Below are 18,013 nucleotides of genomic sequence, written 5' to 3' on the forward strand. Positions count from 1 at the left end.
TCCCACTTGAATGTTGCTGTGGTGTGATGCAACCAGAGAGCAATTGGATAAATCTACCTTTTTGGGTAACTCATGTTTTAGGTAAGACACATTAGCTAGGAAGTTCTGCCATCTATATAGTCTGTAAACTCCTAAGTTATTTGGTGGAAGGTAAAGCTCAAGCAATGCCTTAATTAATTTGATTTGGCTACAATCTTTCAAGGGAAGCATTCAAAAAGTTCTTTGAAGGCTACAGCATCAGGGTCCTAATCACTGTAGCCTTATTATCTATTCAATGGGGGACATTCTTTTCTTCTGCAGAGTGCTGATAAATGTGTGCAATTCTCAGAACATTTCCTCAGGAATTGTCCCTGGCAAAGTCAAGGAGACCATGGGTGGGATTCACTGCCACGCTATTACAAATGTTCTGCCTACACAAGCATATCAGCTTGTCAGATGGAACAATCCCCCCTCCCACTGTGTTGTTCTGGGGGGCCCTTCTGCCTCCCAAGAACCAAATTTTTGGGGGGTGCAGGAGGAGGAGATGGGGGGGAAGCCGTGCTGTAAAGCAGAAGCCCTTCTGCAGGGCTTCCACTGATAGGGTTTATTAGATGAATCCCACCCATTCAGAGTAAGTGGCTTGTGGTCTACAGTCAGTGAGTACCTGAGAGGGTATATAAAAAAGGACCTACCCTTTCTTAAGGTCATCAGACCTATTACCTCATTTTCTTTTGTACTGTAAAAGACACAATTTCACAGATGGCCTCACAACAGCAGTCTGCAGTCATGGGAGTCAGGATTTGTTAAAAAATACATATTGTACAGGCTTTACTGTTATCCTCACAACATCCCTGTGAGGTAGGTTAGCTTTATGAATGCCATTTCATAAGTTGTAAATGGAGGACAGGAGCGTTTTCCTCAACCTCCCACCCATTCCCATCCAATTAAGTGGCAATATTCAGGAAGATCTCGCTCCTTCCAGAGTCGTGTTCAAATTCACCAGTTTGGCAGAGGCATATTGTGTCTTAGCACTGCTGTACAAACAGAGCATCATGCAAGGGGAGTAGCATGAGATAGTCAATCACAACTGAATAGCAAAACTCTCTCTGTACCAGAAAACAACCCCTGCAGCTTATCACGAGGGCGGCAACTGTTTGGCTGCTGATAGCCCATTTTTGAAAGGAAGTATAAAGCGTGGCTTCTCAAACCTGGAATGTTCGATGTTTAAGGCAAAGCACAACAGGAAATGAAATAGTGATCAAACATGACAGAAATAGTCCCTACAGGCAATAATAAATATATAAGGAAGCTGACAGCAGAACGTCTCTCTTTTCCCTACTCCTGAGGCTTTACAGAACTCTCTTGAACATGGCTGGGACAAGGAGCCCACCACTTACAACCAGTAGCAGCAGTCTATATCTCCATATCCACGGGTCTGATATTACCGGTTTTGTGTTCTTTTACCCACAGTTCCCTGTCTTTGGCTGGATCCACTTTCTGAAGCAACTGATCCACGGGTTCTACTGTCTAAAAGACACAGAAACAACAGCAGTGTTACCATAAGAGCACAAAGGAATGCGTCATGAGACCTCCTTGCAAAACTACTTCCCCACCTCCTTCTCCCAGCTCTTCAGATTTGTTTCCTCATTGTGCTCAGACAACATTTCCAACTAGGCCTTGAGCTATTCCAAGGGTACCATTTTGAAAGAAGATCAGACCACAGATATTACATTTGTTTTTTTCTTCAAGTCAGCTGTGGTACTTATGCCATTGCCTACACTGGAGGGCAAGAGTTTGGCAGGCTCAGTGCAACTCTAAGGCCTTGGGTTTACAAGGGCCTGTTGAAATACTGTTTCAGAAAGGAGAAAAGACCAAGCAGACTCACGCTTTGGTTGAACATATCTGTCTCGTGCCGCAACTGTGTATATTGACAAAGGTGCTGCCGAATCATCTCCACTCTCTCCACCTCTAGCCTCTCAAGCTCCTGAAAGGAAACAATAAAAGATCTTCATTAAAAGATAGGGGATAAGGCAGTATATCTGAACATCAAATGAAAGGTGAGATTGCTTTATGTGAACTACCTAGAATTTCTTAGTGACTAAGAACTTCACTATTGCTCTCTAAAGAATCCATCTGAAACGAGAGCATGGATCAAACAAGAGCTGAAGCAGATGAGGGCTTTACCTGCTACCATAGCTCCTACTATGAATACCCAATCGATTGTCTCTGTAATGAGCCCTCTCAGAATGCAGGAGCCACTGCAATGATGCACAGACCAGGAAAACTGTTGGGTACACAATGTATGCTGAATTTGCCAAGATAGCTTTTTAAGATTTAATGTTTTACTATGTTTTTATATATGCTGGAAGCTGCCCAGAGTTGGCCCTGAGAATGTTGTGGCAAGTTCAGGCATGGGCTGAACTTTTGATAACGTTTACCAGAGGGGCACTTATCACTGAAGTTTTGCAAACATAACATGGAGAGACCCAACATGACATACCAGAGAGGTGGTCACCATTTCTTCAAACCACTTTGACTGGGCTTGATTATACAGATCCACACAGCGCATGAGGTCATCTCCTGCAACACACAATGCAAAGCAAAGCAAAGAACAGTGAGTAACTTTTTTTTTTGCGAGCCCACTCGCTCGCCCTAAAGGGTACTTAGAAGTGAAAGTGCAGTTACCTACAAGTTTCTACATGCAAGGTGTTAAGAACAAAGAGAATGTAGTGTAGCTAAATCAAACTCATTAAGAGAGAAGTGAGTGGTGATCTCTCCATCCTTATTAATAGGAGTGAAACATAGTTGTCAAACACATACTGTGGGCTCATCCAGCTGGACAGCATGCCTCACAATGGAGCATTTTTGTAAGACAAACACTGAGAAACAAACCAGTCCAGTGATTTCCTACCTCCCAGGTGTGTCCTCCTCTCCCCTTCAAGGAAATCTCCCCAAGTTTCCCTGGCCACAGAGGCCAAGAGTCATGAAAATATTCAGAAACTGTGTCATGGAACAAAGGGAAAAATATTGTTTCCCACTTTTTGAAATTTCAATTTCAATTGGACTGAGAAACAAAAGTACAGTTCAGTGATGAAACAAAATGGAGTTTTTGCCCCAAGCTTTGGATATTTATCTGCTATGTCAAATGGGCAAGCCATGCTTGTTTTATGGCTTCCCTCTGTTAAACTCTCTGTATTGGCCAGGAGTAGCTGGCAGGGACAAGTGGCACCATAGAACTCATTTCATCCCAGCAGAATTGCTGCCATGTACCAAAATGGTGTGGAGGTGCAGCAGTGATGTCAGAGCAGTGTGAGCATATGAACAGAGCCAGTCAAGTGCCCCTGCCTAGCCCCCACTGCTACCCTCACGTTGCAGCATGCTGGTAAGCAGCAGGAAAAGCTGCTCCTCTCATCAGTTTCAGCATGGAGCATTCTAATGTTGCTGCTACCTGAGACCCCAAATATTGTGTTCGAATAGAACAAATGCAGCAGCAGCAGACCCAGGCTAATGCTGTTTTTAAATTGTATGATTTTTTAAAAGCAAGGTTTTTGAGTCAAGTAGTAGTGAATATCTCTCCTGCCATCTAGTGTACAAATCAGAGAGTATGTATTTTATAAAATTCAAATTACATGGAATCACAAAGTGTTGAATGTAGAGAGCACCTCCAGCACTACTTTCTGCTAGTCACATATTTAACATAAATACAAGCAAACAGAGAGAAAATGGACAAATATAACCACAGAAAGTCACATCACTGAACTTACCAGCTTCAAGGAGTGTTGCCAATTTGATATACTAAACTCCTGTCTGACTCTTCCAGCATTACAAAGACCTGCATTGCTCTACATACTTTTCCTCCTCTCGTCTTTCAGATGTATGTAACAGTGGTCCTTTGTGAGGGGGAAAGAAGCTAAATCCTGGAACTTATCAATAGCACCCAAACCTTGGGATGTTTGTAGTAAATATATGCGATCTAACCAGAAGGAAGGAACTGTTATGAATTCAGTCCTGATCAACACCAAATGTTAAGATTCAGGGAGTTAGTCAGCCTTCCTCAACCTGGTGTCCGTCAGATGTTGTTGGAACGCAACTGTTATCATCCTTGGCTATTAGCCATGCTGGCTAGGACTGATGGAAGTTGTAGTCTAACAACATCTGGAGGGCATCACATTGGGAAAGTGGAGTGAGCCAGTCAGCATTTGTGCTCTCTTGATTCTCTCACAAAATAGTGCTTCCCGAGCTTAAGTTTTCTCCTTAGCTAAAACAGCAGGGGCTCTGTTCCGTCTAACTTTCCTTTTACACCACTGTTCCCTGTCTTCTTAACACACGTTATCCTCACTCACCGGCTTGGGTGGACTTCCGCCTAGCCTTCTTAATTTCCTCTTCTGTCTTGTTGCTGAGTTTTATCTCCAACTGCTGTGTTTTCATCTCTAAATCCTTTTGCCTCTCCGATAATGCTTTCCGGGCCTTGAAACAAAAAAATAAATAACCATGAATTCCTCCTCAGCAGAAAAATAATACCCATTTGCCTCCTCTTTTTCATACCCCCCCCCCCCCGCTTTCAGAATTAATCACTGCAGTATGGAACATATGCCTTCGTTGGAGGCCATGAACCTGGAACATGAACTATGAGACACAGAAATTCTTCCTCTTCTGTATGATAGTTTTAGCACCACAGAAAAGATTAATGGTGCTCTTCAGAGTAGTTCTTCAGATGTGGCAACTATTAAATCATTAGGAATGCTGGAGCAAACAACCTTAAAGTGCATGTGGATAATATCTACATTATGTTCGTCTGAGAAGTCAGCTACTTTGGCTTAATATAAGGGCACGCTAAAAAGTTGCTGCATGAGCTACATGCACTTGTTTCTTCAAACCAAAATAGATTTGGCCGGGGAAGAAACATAAGCTATCGCCGTTTGTTTCTGAAGGTGGCATTGCCAAGTTATCCCTAACCTTCAGGCAGCCCACTGACCCTCTCAAATGAACTCATCTGACTGCTTTGGCTTACCTTTTCCACGGATGCATACCGACTAACCAGCTGCTTCCTCAGATCAGCAATGTGATGGTCATACTTCTTCATGTCTTTCTTGAAGTTTTCTCGGAAGTTGAGAAGGGGTTTCTCCACCTCTGCCTGGAGCTGAAACAAAGGGCAATGGAAATTTGGTTGAGGAAGGACTAACAGCTGATCATTGATACACCTCTATTTTGGCCATAATTCTTTCAAGGTATGTGGCATAGGAAACTCCCAGTTTGCGTAGTGTGGGTGACTCACTCTGTTTTTATTTGTTCATTCATTCATTCATTCATTCATTCATTCATTCAAGTTGAATCCCACCCTTCCATCCTTCTGAAGGAGTCCATGGATTTCCCAGTCACATCTGTTTTGGCTCTCAAACACAATGACATCAGTACTGTCTGCAAAGCAGACCTATTCTGTCTCAACCAACTGCAGGAACGAAAAAGGCAATTAGGGGAAGGACATTTCTACCCCAAGTCATGACTTAGATGCACGTGTACTACATACCCAGCCAAACACTGATTCAGTATATATTTCAGGTTTATTCAACATGTCTGCAACAATTGAAACCACAAAACAGGCAAAATTTGTCTGCTGTCTAATCTTGTGAGAAGGGCAGTTATTCAGCTTAATCAATAGTCTTGGGACTGCTGTGGATCCCTTCCAGCCACAGACTGATGAAAAAAGGTCACTTGAACTAATAGTTTTCTTTCTAAAGCACTGGAGGTACCAGTAGTTAATTTCTACCCATCCCAGATTTTCAAACTGAATACCGCCCCAGCACACATATTATGCAGTAATCACACAACTCACACACTAAACTCCACCCACATTAACTGAGCTTGCAGCCTTGAGCATTGTGATTCCAAGGAAACTAGCACATTTATCAGATGAAAATGGAAAAAAGTTATCTGCAGAACTTGTCTCATTAAGTGATAATTCCACAATGTGCTAACCTATTTTTCTGCTTATTTCTAAGCTGCTAACCTTTGAATAAGGCTGCTTATTATTTTTAATCAAAAGTGCAATTCAATGATAAATGCTTTCAAAACCTCACTATTTTAATGCTTTAATCTCTCCCATGGACTTGACTCATGGGACTTGAAAAGGATTAACTTTGGCTGGTTCAAGAATGGTATTTGCCCAGATATGGAAAGAGGATGCAGTTCCAACTAAGGAAGAGTGGCTGACTAAACTGACGGATTATGCCAAAATGGCAAAATTAATGGGTGTGCTAAGAAACCAAGAGAAATTTTTATTATTACTAAGGGGTGGGGAATATTTGTGGAATATCTGAAAAATCATGGTATGCAACTAAGTGTATTGGTAGGGTTAACTTAAATCAAGCAGTTAAGAGTATAATTTAGATTAATCATAGAACAATTAAAAAATGGAGTAAAGTGGAAAATGCAGTGTTAAAAATTTAAATAAGAAACCACAAAAGGGGGGAGGGAAGTCTGACATGTATTTATATTGGAAGTACAAGACTGTAAGATGTGTATTTGTAAACTTTGGAAAACGGAAAATATTTAATAATAATAATTTAAAAAAAACTTTGGCTGGTTCATGCCTAAAGTTTGCATCAATGAAGGGACCACAGATCAATGGCAGAGGACATGCTTTGAGTGCAGAAGGTTCAAAGTTCAAACCTAGGCATCCCCACTTAAAAAAAGGATTGCAGAACAGATTATGTAAGAGACCACTGCCAGCCAGAGTAAACAACAGTCTGGCCTGATGGAAGGCAGCTTCCTATCATCCAGCATTAGAGGGCCACAGCAGTCATTTGCTTAAATAGCTTCTGATTTTGGGAAAAAGCAACTCACTGGGATCCTTCTGTTCCTCGGCCATCTTATCCAGTTTACCCATGAAAATCCCGCAAATGCAGCTTTTATGTAAAACTGCACCCCAGTTTCCAGAAAACATCTTCTGCTGGTCACAACCCCACACAAAAGTTTCCTTATGAAGTGATTACCTTGGAGGAAAACTTGAGGTGAACCTCTGCTTCATCAGCCAGGCTTTTCTTCAGCTGAGACCAAGACTCTCCAAGCGTCCTGAAACATATGTGACGGGTAAGGAATTTACTTATTCATTAGCATCCAATTCTCATCATTACAAACGTGTGTTTCTGTTAGCAGTAGCATTCCAAATACTACACATAATGGGAACAGCGGCATTTCAGAGTGCTGAACTCAAAAGACAAAAATGTAAATTATCTTACATAATTTTTCTCTCTAGACTCATGTTCAGATTCACATTCGGGGGAAGGAAGATGAGCATAATTATTTTCAGCAAAATCTCATCCCATTCCCCCATCCACCCCCTGGAATAAATTACACTCACAATCCCTTAGTGCTGTTTAGGCTCATAATTACCATTCATTTGAGACAAACTAGCAACTTTTCTACCTGTGTTCTTACTTGTAGTTATAATAATTCAGCAGAGGTAACTAATGACTTCTTCAGCTACTGATTCGAGTGTGTAATTTGATACTTTTTAAATACCAAAAGGGATAGCTTAACCATAAATTGAAGCATAATACATAGAGTAACCATAAAATGTTGATTAGATCCAGAGTGTCTCCCATCAGACTCCAATTATATTTAGGAAGGTTTTACCTAATGAGGAGCTGTTTGGATGAGTTGTTTGTTTGTTTGTTAAGCCTCAAAATGTCAAACAATTGAAATGAGCTCATGACAACACAGAGAATTGAATTAATTTTCTCAGGTGACAGAAAATAAACAATGTGATTTCTTTTAATAGCCTTTTCAAACATGTCTTCCAAACTCTTAGTAGCTCCTCCAAGTAAATTGTCCAATAACTTGTGAGAATTAGTCTAGTGGAGGGTATAATAACATAATGGCCATCAGTTTAGGGAATGAGCTGGAAGTTTACATGAGTTCCATCACTGAAAAATACAGGATATAAATGTAATGAATGCCAGGTGACAAAGAAAGTTAATCTGCCGTGCTACATGTCGTCGTCCCCCGTCCCCCCCCAATATCACAAAAACTAAATAAGTTCCATATCCACTGAAACAGTAGAAACGTACAGGGTAAGCAAATGATACTGGACAGTGTGCTAGTGTCGGAAAGCCATCTTAATACCACAGATGGGCATGCTGAAATCCAAAGTATTTGTACAAGACAGGAATTATTTTCCCTACATCTCTTTTGGAACCAGGAATTGAATGCATCCAAGCAGAAACCCGATTCACTATTTGGTATGCAGGCATGCCCCATTAAAATTCCCCTTGTCCTCCAGAGCAGAAAATGAATAAACTGTGAATTCCTGCAATCAATATACTCTCCTCCAGGAGGACACAAACATTAAAAGGAACAATGAATTTGTTAAGTGAGCAAACTAAGTTATCAGATGTTTGTGATTCAATTATACTCTGTGGCAAGAAACGTCAAAGGGTCTGCAGAGACTCCTTAGATCAGGGGTCAGCAAACTTGTGGGGAACCGGATTATATTTTGAAGGGAAAAAAGAACGAATTCCTATGCCCCACAAATAACCCAGAGATGCATTTTAAATAAAAGGACACATTCTACTCATGTGAAAACATGCTGATTCCTGGGCCGTCCGCAGGCTGCATTTAGAAGGCGATTGGGCCACATCCGGCCCCCAAGGCTTAGTTTGGGGACCCCTGCCTTAGATGAACAAATTTATTTAAAGACTAACATTTATTTTGGGATATTTTTTGTAGACTAGAGTCCACCTCATTAGATGCCACAGCGAATCTAGAATAGATGGAACTGCAAAGACTTAAAATAAAATGTGAATCACATTTTTGAGTTGGAAAGGACTTAAAACATGTGGTCAAATCCCCATCGCAAGAAAAATGGAACATATCAAAAGGCTGCTGTCAGGGAACTGTCCCCAGTTCAGCGCAGGGTGGTGGAAGGGCTCTCAGGAGGCTACAGGGAGCCCCGGCCCCACCTGACTAGCAGCACCTCCTCCAGCAGAGGGAACAGCAACGTCTCCAGTGGGGAAGGGCAGGAGACCAGGGGCCATGAGCGTAGGGGCTCTGGGGATGCTGGAGAGACCCTGCGCTCCCCTCACACGACGGGCAAGGAAAGAGGCACACCATTTCCGTCGCCCGAACCACGCAGAGGGGTGAAACGCAAGGAGGGGAGGCGGAGACTGGGGGTGCCGAAATTCTTATGTTGGGGTTTGTAGCTCTGCACTGTACATGGTATGCACAATAAACCTGTTAAAGGACAGGCTGGACTTTTGCCTTGTTACTCGCGAGCAACCACCACACGGACCTTACAGCTGCATTATATATGCTCATTGACCTCATTTGCAAATAACAGTAAGTCACGGTTAAAGGCTTATTTGGACTGAACAGTGTGCTAGAGCACATTGCCCAATCGCTTCCACTCCAGCTTGTCCCCTAGTGGGAGAAACAAGCCATGAAGCCTGAACCTGAGATGTGGTTTGTTTCACTCTAACAAACCATGACTACTCATCGACATAAAGCCATTGTTTGTTGTTAGCTTGTTGATCTGGTTTACAGTGGTACCTCTGGTTACGTACTTAATTCGTTCCGGAAGTCCGTTCTTAACCTGAAACTGTTTTTAACCTGAAGCACCACTTTAGCTAATGGGACCCCCCGCTGCCACTGCGCCACCAGAGCACGATTTCTGTTCTTATCCTGAAGCAAAGTTCTTAACCTGAAGTGTTATTTCTGGGTTAGCAGAGTATGTAACCTGAAGCGTATGTAACCTGAAGCGTAAGTAACCCGAGGTACCACTGTATTAAAGAGAAACAAAACACAATCCCAGTTTGGACCTAACAACAAGCCAATGATTTATGGCTGGTTGTTCCCACTGGTGAGGCACAAAGCAGGAGTAATCAGGCAGTGTGCACTGCTCTATCTCAATAAGCCATTAACTATGGCTTATTGCTACTTGACAGCTGGCCTACTATACTGCTGTGCTGGATTGAAACTTCCATGGAAAGAGAAGAGGTACATTTCTCTAGGATCCTTACTTTCTCTTCTAACTTCCAAACACTTAACACATTACTGAAGTATCAATACACTTTTTTTCTTTTCATTTTTTCAATGGATAGTTGAGCAACTGATCCTCATCTTCCCCCTCAGAGTACAAATTACAATCTTTCATTCTTATGCTGATTTCCAAAGTAAGAAACCAGGCAGGATGGACCCAGGGTCCAATGTCCATCCCAGGCAGAAAGCAGGAAAGAGCGGAGAAATTATTTAAGTAAAGGCACAGGTTTTATAGCATCCCATGTAGCAATGGTAAGAATATGACCTTACCCTTCTTCCTGGCCAGCCAATGAGTTTTGTGATAGTTTGGACAAGTTCTTGGCATATTCTTCCTCAATCTTTATCCTGGAGAAAGGAAGAACACCAGCAGAAATATATCATTTAGAAGAACAGTATCTCACATTACAATAGATGTTTTCACACATTGTATAACTGAACTTGCAAAACCCAACAAGCTGAGTAGTCATTATTGAAAATCCTCACCAAGGTAATACAGGTCAGTTCTTGTGTCTTCAACCCCAACCCCATATATCTGTGATGATGCAAAGAATAGGTTGTGTGTAATGGGACAAAGCAGCTCCACCTCCCTGTTATGTGGAACCAGGTTGGACAGCTCCGTCTGACTTGTCAAAACAGCTGAATCTAGTCCAGCTTTTACCAGAAGCCAAAGCAAGATTTCAGTTTTCTTTAAGTAAAAAAAATGTATTTATGATGCAAGAGGATCCACCTGCAAGAGGATCTTTCTCTGCTACTCCTCATAGTGAGATATTCCATTGTTCTCCATAGCCCCATCAATACAAACAGGCTGATAAATAAGGTGTGATGAACAAGTAGCCGTTTGACAATCTGCTTGGTCTTCCTCAGGGTCCGAATCTTCCCCTTCCAGGTCTCCAAGCCTTCCACCCTACTGGGACCATTCACAGACTCCTCTGGCTCCAAATCCTCAGGCTACCCCCACTCTTCCTCCTGACCATACCACCCCCTCCATGAAATTTCCATAGGCAAAGGCACCCCTTGCAAGAAACTCTGTTGCGCATCCAAACTCAGTAGGACTGAACCCCTCATACATTGGATTATATGTGGGGAGCTCAGTCCAGCTTGGTCCGGATGTGTGAGAGAACTCCTCCCTGCAGGAAACTCTCTAGTGCACCCAGTGTTTTTTTCACTTTTAACATTTGAAAAAGAAAGATGCCAATACTCTGTACCCTTGAGTACCTACAGAAAAAAAGCACTGAGTGCATCCAAGGTTTCTCAGTTTGGCTGCTCTTTGAAGTGCCAAAGTCAGGGCTTCAAAGCACCTCACAAACAGCAAGGAACTGCTAAAAGGAAGGCTTTTTTCCTGACTTCAGGACTTCAAAGCACCAAAACACTTGATGTCATTTGTTACATTACATGACTGACAGGTGGGAAGCCCCATCCACCTTTCAAGGCAGATGCTGATGCAGCTCTGGTCTGTGGAGCCACCTCTGCACTATGCTAAAATCATATCTATTTGAAATACCTACACACACCCCTAAAAAAAACCCCCAACACTGTGGGGAGCAGTGAATAGTCTCCCAAGCAGGGGGTCAAATACACCCAAAGAAAAGACACTGACAAAAAGACAGGTGCATAAACTGCTATTGTTTTTTTAAACAAACCACCAATCCAAACCAAACATCTCAGTGTCAAGCAAAAACAGAGTTGTACTATTTGATAAAAACTGCTGGGGGGGGGAACTTTCATGCTCCAGCTCATCAAAGGGGCTTTTCCAAGTTTCCCCCTTATTAAAGACATTTTCCAAGAAGAGGTGAGAACAATATCAATCCATGTAAACTCCTGTTTATTTTGTAAAGCTGTGAATGGCCTCTGCTCTCCCATTTCCATGGAAGATATGCAACATGGCTATGTAATTTATTTATGGGCACATATTTATATATTTGCCATTTTGTGCCGAAGATTGGTACTTTCTGTGCTCAAGAGCTGTGTGCATTTGTTGATGACCTATACTCTGTCAAAAGGATTCCCACTAGTCCTTATGCTTAAGATTTTCCACTGGCACAAGATAATGTTTTCCTACCAATTCACCACTGTCCAATTGAAATGGGTTAATGGTAGTGGCGCCTTCATTGTCCTGTGACCAGGCAAAGTCCACTCTTGGAACACAGTGTTCCAGTTCTCCATTGCAAGCCACAGAAAAGTAAATCTCCATCCTATTATTATTATTTGGAAAGCTATTTATAACAGTGCTCTTTTTCTTCTAAGAGTAGTTATAAATAATGAGCAGCTATAAATAATAACTGTTTATCTTCCTCTCGCGCGCCTTCTCCTTTCATGTCCTGCATATATTTTGAGTTATTTAAACTATGTTCTAGCAGAGCAGAGGCAGACCGGATGGGGTGAGGAGAGATCCCGCCCCCGCCCGCCCCCCCCGGACGTGCTAAAGTCACTGAAGATCGTGAAGAAGAGAGAACTCAAGAGGATTTATACTTCTATGATTCCTAAGTCTCTACAGTGAAGATTAAAATGGACCCTTAGTAAATACAGGGATTGTACTAATATCAAACAATATGAAAAAATTAAATGCCTTGCTAGGTTGCAACCAGAATTTCTTAAATCCGACAACCCAGCTTTATGATTTCTGGAGACACAGGGATGAAAATAGAGATCCTGTGAGCTTATTTTTTGTTTACAGGACAATCCTGCAGAAAAATACTAGGGGAGGTCATTTTTGCTCACACCCCCCCCCCTTCCCAATACAGCCCTTGTGAACTCTAGAGGGTAGGTGGACTTTCTGGAATAGCATGGAAGAGGTCCCAGGTGTGTGTGTATAGAGATATTTATTTATTTATTTAAATCACCTCCCCACCTTCTGTCAGCCAAAGACTTCACTGGATCTAAGATCCTTCTCTGAAGTCCTTCCATTTAAGAAGAGCAACTCTGGGCATATAGACAAATGTTATAAAGAGCAATTCTGGGCATATAGATGTTGCTTCTCCATTCATGTATGGTAAGGGACTTCTACTGTCTCCCTGTTCCATTTGCAAAATTTTCCACACCATTTCCAATCACCAGGAGCAGGTTTTTGATGGGTACAGGCTGCAGAAGATGTAAAAGTCCCATTCCATGAGGGTGAATTCTATTCCTTTCACAGAAGGAAAGATAGGATCCAAGCTATAGAACTGTATGGCTGGGAAACTGGATCAGACACATCAACTGAGCCTTCTGGCATTAGTTGCCAGCTGAAATTAGGCGCCTGCTTTCTAAAACTGAGCATTTCTACGGTGCTAACATAGTCACAAATTGCTGAATTTGGCCCAGAACCCCATACACAATGCCGACTGAAAAACTTGTTAGTTGTTGATCCTTTTGTTGAATATAAATGCCGTGTGTTCATGTTTGGATAAACCATTTGCAAAGGTTTAGATAAACGAGCTTATGAAAGTGAGAAGATGATACTGCTGGTAGTCTGTAGGAATATAAAGTAGTCAAGACAGAACAGGCCAAGGAACCCATCCATGCTAGTATTCTCCTTCCAAATTTTCAAGACCGGGTGTGCTTAAGTGAAAGCAAGTTACAGTCGTACCTCTTGTTACAAATGCTTCAGGATGCGTACAACGCAGGTTACGAACGCGCCGAACCCGGAAATAACGGAACGCGTTACTTCCGGGTTTGGTGGTTCACGCATACGCAAATGACATCACACGCATGCACAGAAGCGCCAAATTGCATTGCACACATGCACAGACGCGGCACTTCAGGTTACACACGTCACGGGTTACGAACGGAACTCCGGAACGGATCCTGTTTGTAAGCAGAGGCACCGCTGTATTTACTAAGGGACTAACGTAAGCAGGTGTCTCACTAATGGAGACAGAAACCAATGAAAGAGGAACTGAATTTCCAAGTTACCTTTCGCGAATAAATTCCGCCATCTCTTTTTGCATTTGCTTTCCTTTCAGTTGTTTCTGAAGAAGAATTTCAAATCCCGAGACGGTGCTGTTTCCTTGAGGATCCTTCTTATCAGTCTAAAGGAAATGTGCGGTTAGAATATATGCCACACTAGAGGCGTCAGAAGATGTGCCAAAGCACTCAGCAGCTCCGGCATGCAGCAGATATCTGAAAGTGGGCTAAGAATTACCTGAAACGCCCCCAAGCTGGCAATTCTATTCGGGATATTTTTTGCCTAATGCAACAAATACAACAGCTGCTAGCGGATCTTTAAAGACGACTTCAATAGAGCTAGCAGAATTTCCGGCAAATACCACTAGAGGCTGCTCTGGCATACATGAAACAGGTAGTTAAACAGCAGCAGATTCTGTGTTAATAAGAATTGACAGTATTAATATAAGGGAGAAAAACAACCCATGCTTGTGGCAGGGACAAAGACCAAGGTCAGAACTAGCCACATGTGGTTTTTTTTTTTACAAACTGGCATATAGGCTTCTTCTCCCCAGACTCTTACTCAGAATACCTCCTGGCACATAAGGGCCTGTGACACAAGCCTTGCTCCCTGGACAGTTCCTACCTCTTTTCTATACACCCCCACCCTCCTTATTTGTTATTTGTTTCCCTACTGCTTCTTTATCCCCGCAGGGCAATATTGCACAGTGGATACTGCAAGGTTTGCATTTCTGGCAACCTCTAGTTGTGCAAGAGAATTCTGATGCTGTACATCTAGTGTTTTGCATGCACTTGGAAATATCACATGAAATGTAAAAGAGAAAACAAAATGGTTCCTCGGATGCATGGAACTCAATTGAACTCCCCTCTGTCCTCATGCTCTGTGAAGACAACCACACTTTTTTTTTTTAATCAAGAAAGTCTAAATCATCTAATTTTATTGTTTACAAAATAAAAATAAAAATACACCTGCCCCTCAACCACAAATATTCTGGGTGTAGGAAAACTACATCCTACCCTTATAAAATATTTGCAAATTCCCTTTCCCCTTTCAACCATTTGTGTCTGAATGAAGAACATCATGTTGGAGCCGAATTATGCTAAGCACTTATTACATAACAGGGCTCCAGTCCAATTGGGCTGTGGGTTCTCGGGTGATGATTACTCGTGAGTTTTGTTCAGTGTAAGTAGTTTGGCCATCTTGTTCCTTATACTATTCTCCTCTAAAGTTATCATTACATTTGAAGTTGCAGGGAATTCTCTTATTTCTCTAAAACTTATCTACTCCAAAAATTTTTTAGAAAAGCTAAAGGATGTGTATACTGTAATCCAAAACTAAAGTCCATGCTCAGATAATTTATTACTACTGTACCTTATTACTATCCAGCTCTCCAGGCCAACCAATCAACAATCAACTCATTGAGAGAGCTCATCCCAGCATCCTGGGGACCCCAGACCCTTTTCTGGAAAGGTCTTGCTCCTTAAGATAAGAAAGGGGAATAATGGCTACACCAGGCATAGGCAAACTCAGCCCTCCAGATGTTTTGAGACTACAATTCCCATCATCCCTGACCACTGGTCCTGTTTGCTAGGGATGATGGGAGTTGTAGTCCCGAAACATCTGGAGGGTCGAGTTTGCCTATGCCTGGGCTACACTTTAACACAATGGATTTATAGAGGGAAAGGCCAGGTGGGATGGCAGCAAATCAGGAAGATGGTGCATGAGCACATACGTGCTGCCCTGATTGGTATGATGCTGGCTTCAGGGGTTACAAGCCCCAGAATATGACTCAACATAGGAGCCCATTGTAGTCATCCGGTCTTGCGTAATACGGCTGCAATGCAATTAGGTTGTGGAGGTGGGGAAACAACTTCTCCAACATCTTATGCACCTCCTTCCAAGCTTGGATTTCAACATGTTTGCTAACAGAGATTTTAGCAATATGCTACGTACTGTATGAATCCCAGTTGCTGCAGTAAAGAGCATATGGGTGGCTGCTCACTTACCCAGAAATAATCGCAGTAGCTCCATTCAGAAGGTTTCAGCAACTGCTGCTCTGGCATTGCGTCAGGGTGGGGGAACGTCACACAGTTTATCTGACAAAAAGGAAAGAGGAATACGTTGGACATGCAAAGCAGTTCAGGAACATGTAAACAAAAGCTGCATAAATGCAACACAGCTGGCTTAGGTGCTTGCTGAATGTAATGCTCACTTTAACCAGGAGATGTCACAGAACGCAGATGTAAGAGATTTTGAGTGGTTGAAAGTCGCTGCAATATCTAGGAAGCAGACTCTTAAGCAACACAGGATCTCTCATCATCAAACCCTGCATGCCTGCTTCTTTTATTTAAAAGAAGAGGGAGGATAAAACTAAGAATGTGCAGTACATATTGTTGGACTAAAAGCGCAGTCCTAGCTATGTCTACTTGGACTTACTTCTAAGCTCAAGTCCAAGCATGCATTGAATCCAATGGGATTTACTGCCAGGGAAGTGGGGCAGTTTAAATCTTACTACCCTCAAAATTGTATGGATGTTCCTCCTAAACAGAAACCTTCTTGTTTGCCTTGCAATTTCACTTTAGTGATGAAATTCAAAAGGCAACCACTTCACTAAAAATGTTTGCCTCTGCGAAAATTCCTCAAATGATTCACCCAAACAGGAACCTCCATGTTTGTCTTATCATTTCACTTTTTGGTGAAATCTAGTAGCAACTCTAGGTAAAACCATTTCTAACATGGACCGGATGTCATTAAATGAGTTAAAGCTGCCTAAGGGATCGTACAAATGGAAAACCAAATTTTACACAACAGCCTATGCCAGAAGTACACAGAAAGTCCCTGTGAAGCTAATGGACACAACGGAGAGAAAACCAGATTAATAATAAAATCGTTGTCTTTAAGCGGCATGGTTAGACTCATATTAGATGTTGCACTTCAATGCATTTTTTTTTTTAAAGTGCAACTGAAAATTATTCCTCTCTGGATCCATAATTCACTAATTTAATTCATGAAGCCTGACAGAAAGCATTTATTTAAATTTATAATCCACCCAACTGCTTCATCTTGGGACTAGAAACATATACTATAACGCATGCCAAAATGCAAAGTTCTCAACGGTTTAGAGAGATTAGTGGGCTTGAGCTTTGGTGAAGCTTCCTAGTTAGAGAGTGACCAAAAAGACCCCCTTAAATGCCCTTACTGTGTTGTTGACAGTGTACTTGACAAACAGAAAGCACTATCAAGAAGCTGTAGGGGACATTAAATATATAATCTGCAAGCACTCAAAAAAATTGGGAGGTAAAGGATAATCAAGTTATTGCATACAATTATTTTAAGCTATGAATCTCTTGGCCCTGTAAGGGGACTTGGGACATGTGTGTGTGATTCTCCTAATAACACGAGGACAAAATCAAGGATGTACAGGTGCCTATCTCCTTATTGTTATGGTGGCACTAAACCCAGTCCTGTTGTAGGGTACCTTGATAACCTCACTCATTGAAGGGGAAAAAAGAGGAGAAGCCTTGTTCAAATGTCACCATTTTCCTGCCAGGGGAGAGGAAGAGCCTGCTTCTCTCTTTTTGAAACAAAGATGTTTGCTCTAGTGTTGGAGGTAGATGGGGAAAGAACACATAGTTCAAAGAAAAATGTGTTTCTAACTAAATGTTCTCAGAAATGTGGAGGAGAGGTTAGACTTGCCTCCTTTCTATAGAACCACACAACGGCTTGGGTTGATGAGCAAACATACTTCCATATATATAAGAAAAACATTTTTTTTAAAAAAGCACCAACTTCTTAAATATACCAATGCAAGAAATATTAATACAAGCAGAAGGCAGGGGGCTGCACATCCCATCCCAGTCCCAATAATCACCCCATGCACTGGCCATATCTTCGCTGTTTCCAATTGTCCCATGCAGAGTGAAGAAGGTATAAAGGAGGCTATTTGCATGTGTTCGCTTGAACTGTGCCACGTGTTCAAGTAACACAAATGGAAGCCTAATTCACGCCATTCCCAACCAAAACAGTGAGGCCAAGGACATGGAAAAGCAGGGAAGGGGACACTGTGAGTGGGGACACTGTGCACAGCCCCATGTCACCTACTTGTGTTAATAGGCT

General features: G+C 42.1%; 1 protein-coding gene across 3 annotated transcripts in view; it reads right to left on the reverse strand.

Annotated features, from left to right (window-relative positions):
• Nucleotides 1-778: 778 nt before the first annotated feature.
• GAS7 (growth arrest specific 7) overlaps nucleotides 779-18,013 on the reverse strand; it is a 131,741-nt gene continuing 114,506 nt past the window's right edge. For all 3 annotated transcript variants that reach the window (XM_033139478.1, XM_033139479.1, XM_033139481.1), the window contains exons 6-14: nucleotides 15,904-15,993; nucleotides 13,906-14,021; nucleotides 10,285-10,359; nucleotides 6,972-7,050; nucleotides 4,991-5,119; nucleotides 4,323-4,446; nucleotides 2,480-2,559; nucleotides 1,865-1,963; nucleotides 779-1,506 (exon numbers count right to left, since the gene is read on the reverse strand). In XM_033139478.1, the coding sequence (XP_032995369.1) occupies nucleotides 1,393-1,506; nucleotides 1,865-1,963; nucleotides 2,480-2,559; nucleotides 4,323-4,446; nucleotides 4,991-5,119; nucleotides 6,972-7,050; nucleotides 10,285-10,359; nucleotides 13,906-14,021; nucleotides 15,904-15,993 (906 nt within the window). In that variant the 3' untranslated portion in view covers nucleotides 779-1,392. The remainder of the gene's footprint in view (nucleotides 1,507-1,864; nucleotides 1,964-2,479; nucleotides 2,560-4,322; nucleotides 4,447-4,990; nucleotides 5,120-6,971; nucleotides 7,051-10,284; nucleotides 10,360-13,905; nucleotides 14,022-15,903; nucleotides 15,994-18,013) is intronic.

The sequence above is a fragment of the Lacerta agilis genome, chromosome 2 (assembly GCF_009819535.1).
Source record: "Lacerta agilis isolate rLacAgi1 chromosome 2, rLacAgi1.pri, whole genome shotgun sequence".
In the NCBI taxonomy this organism is placed as follows: domain Eukaryota; kingdom Metazoa; phylum Chordata; class Lepidosauria; order Squamata; family Lacertidae; genus Lacerta; species Lacerta agilis.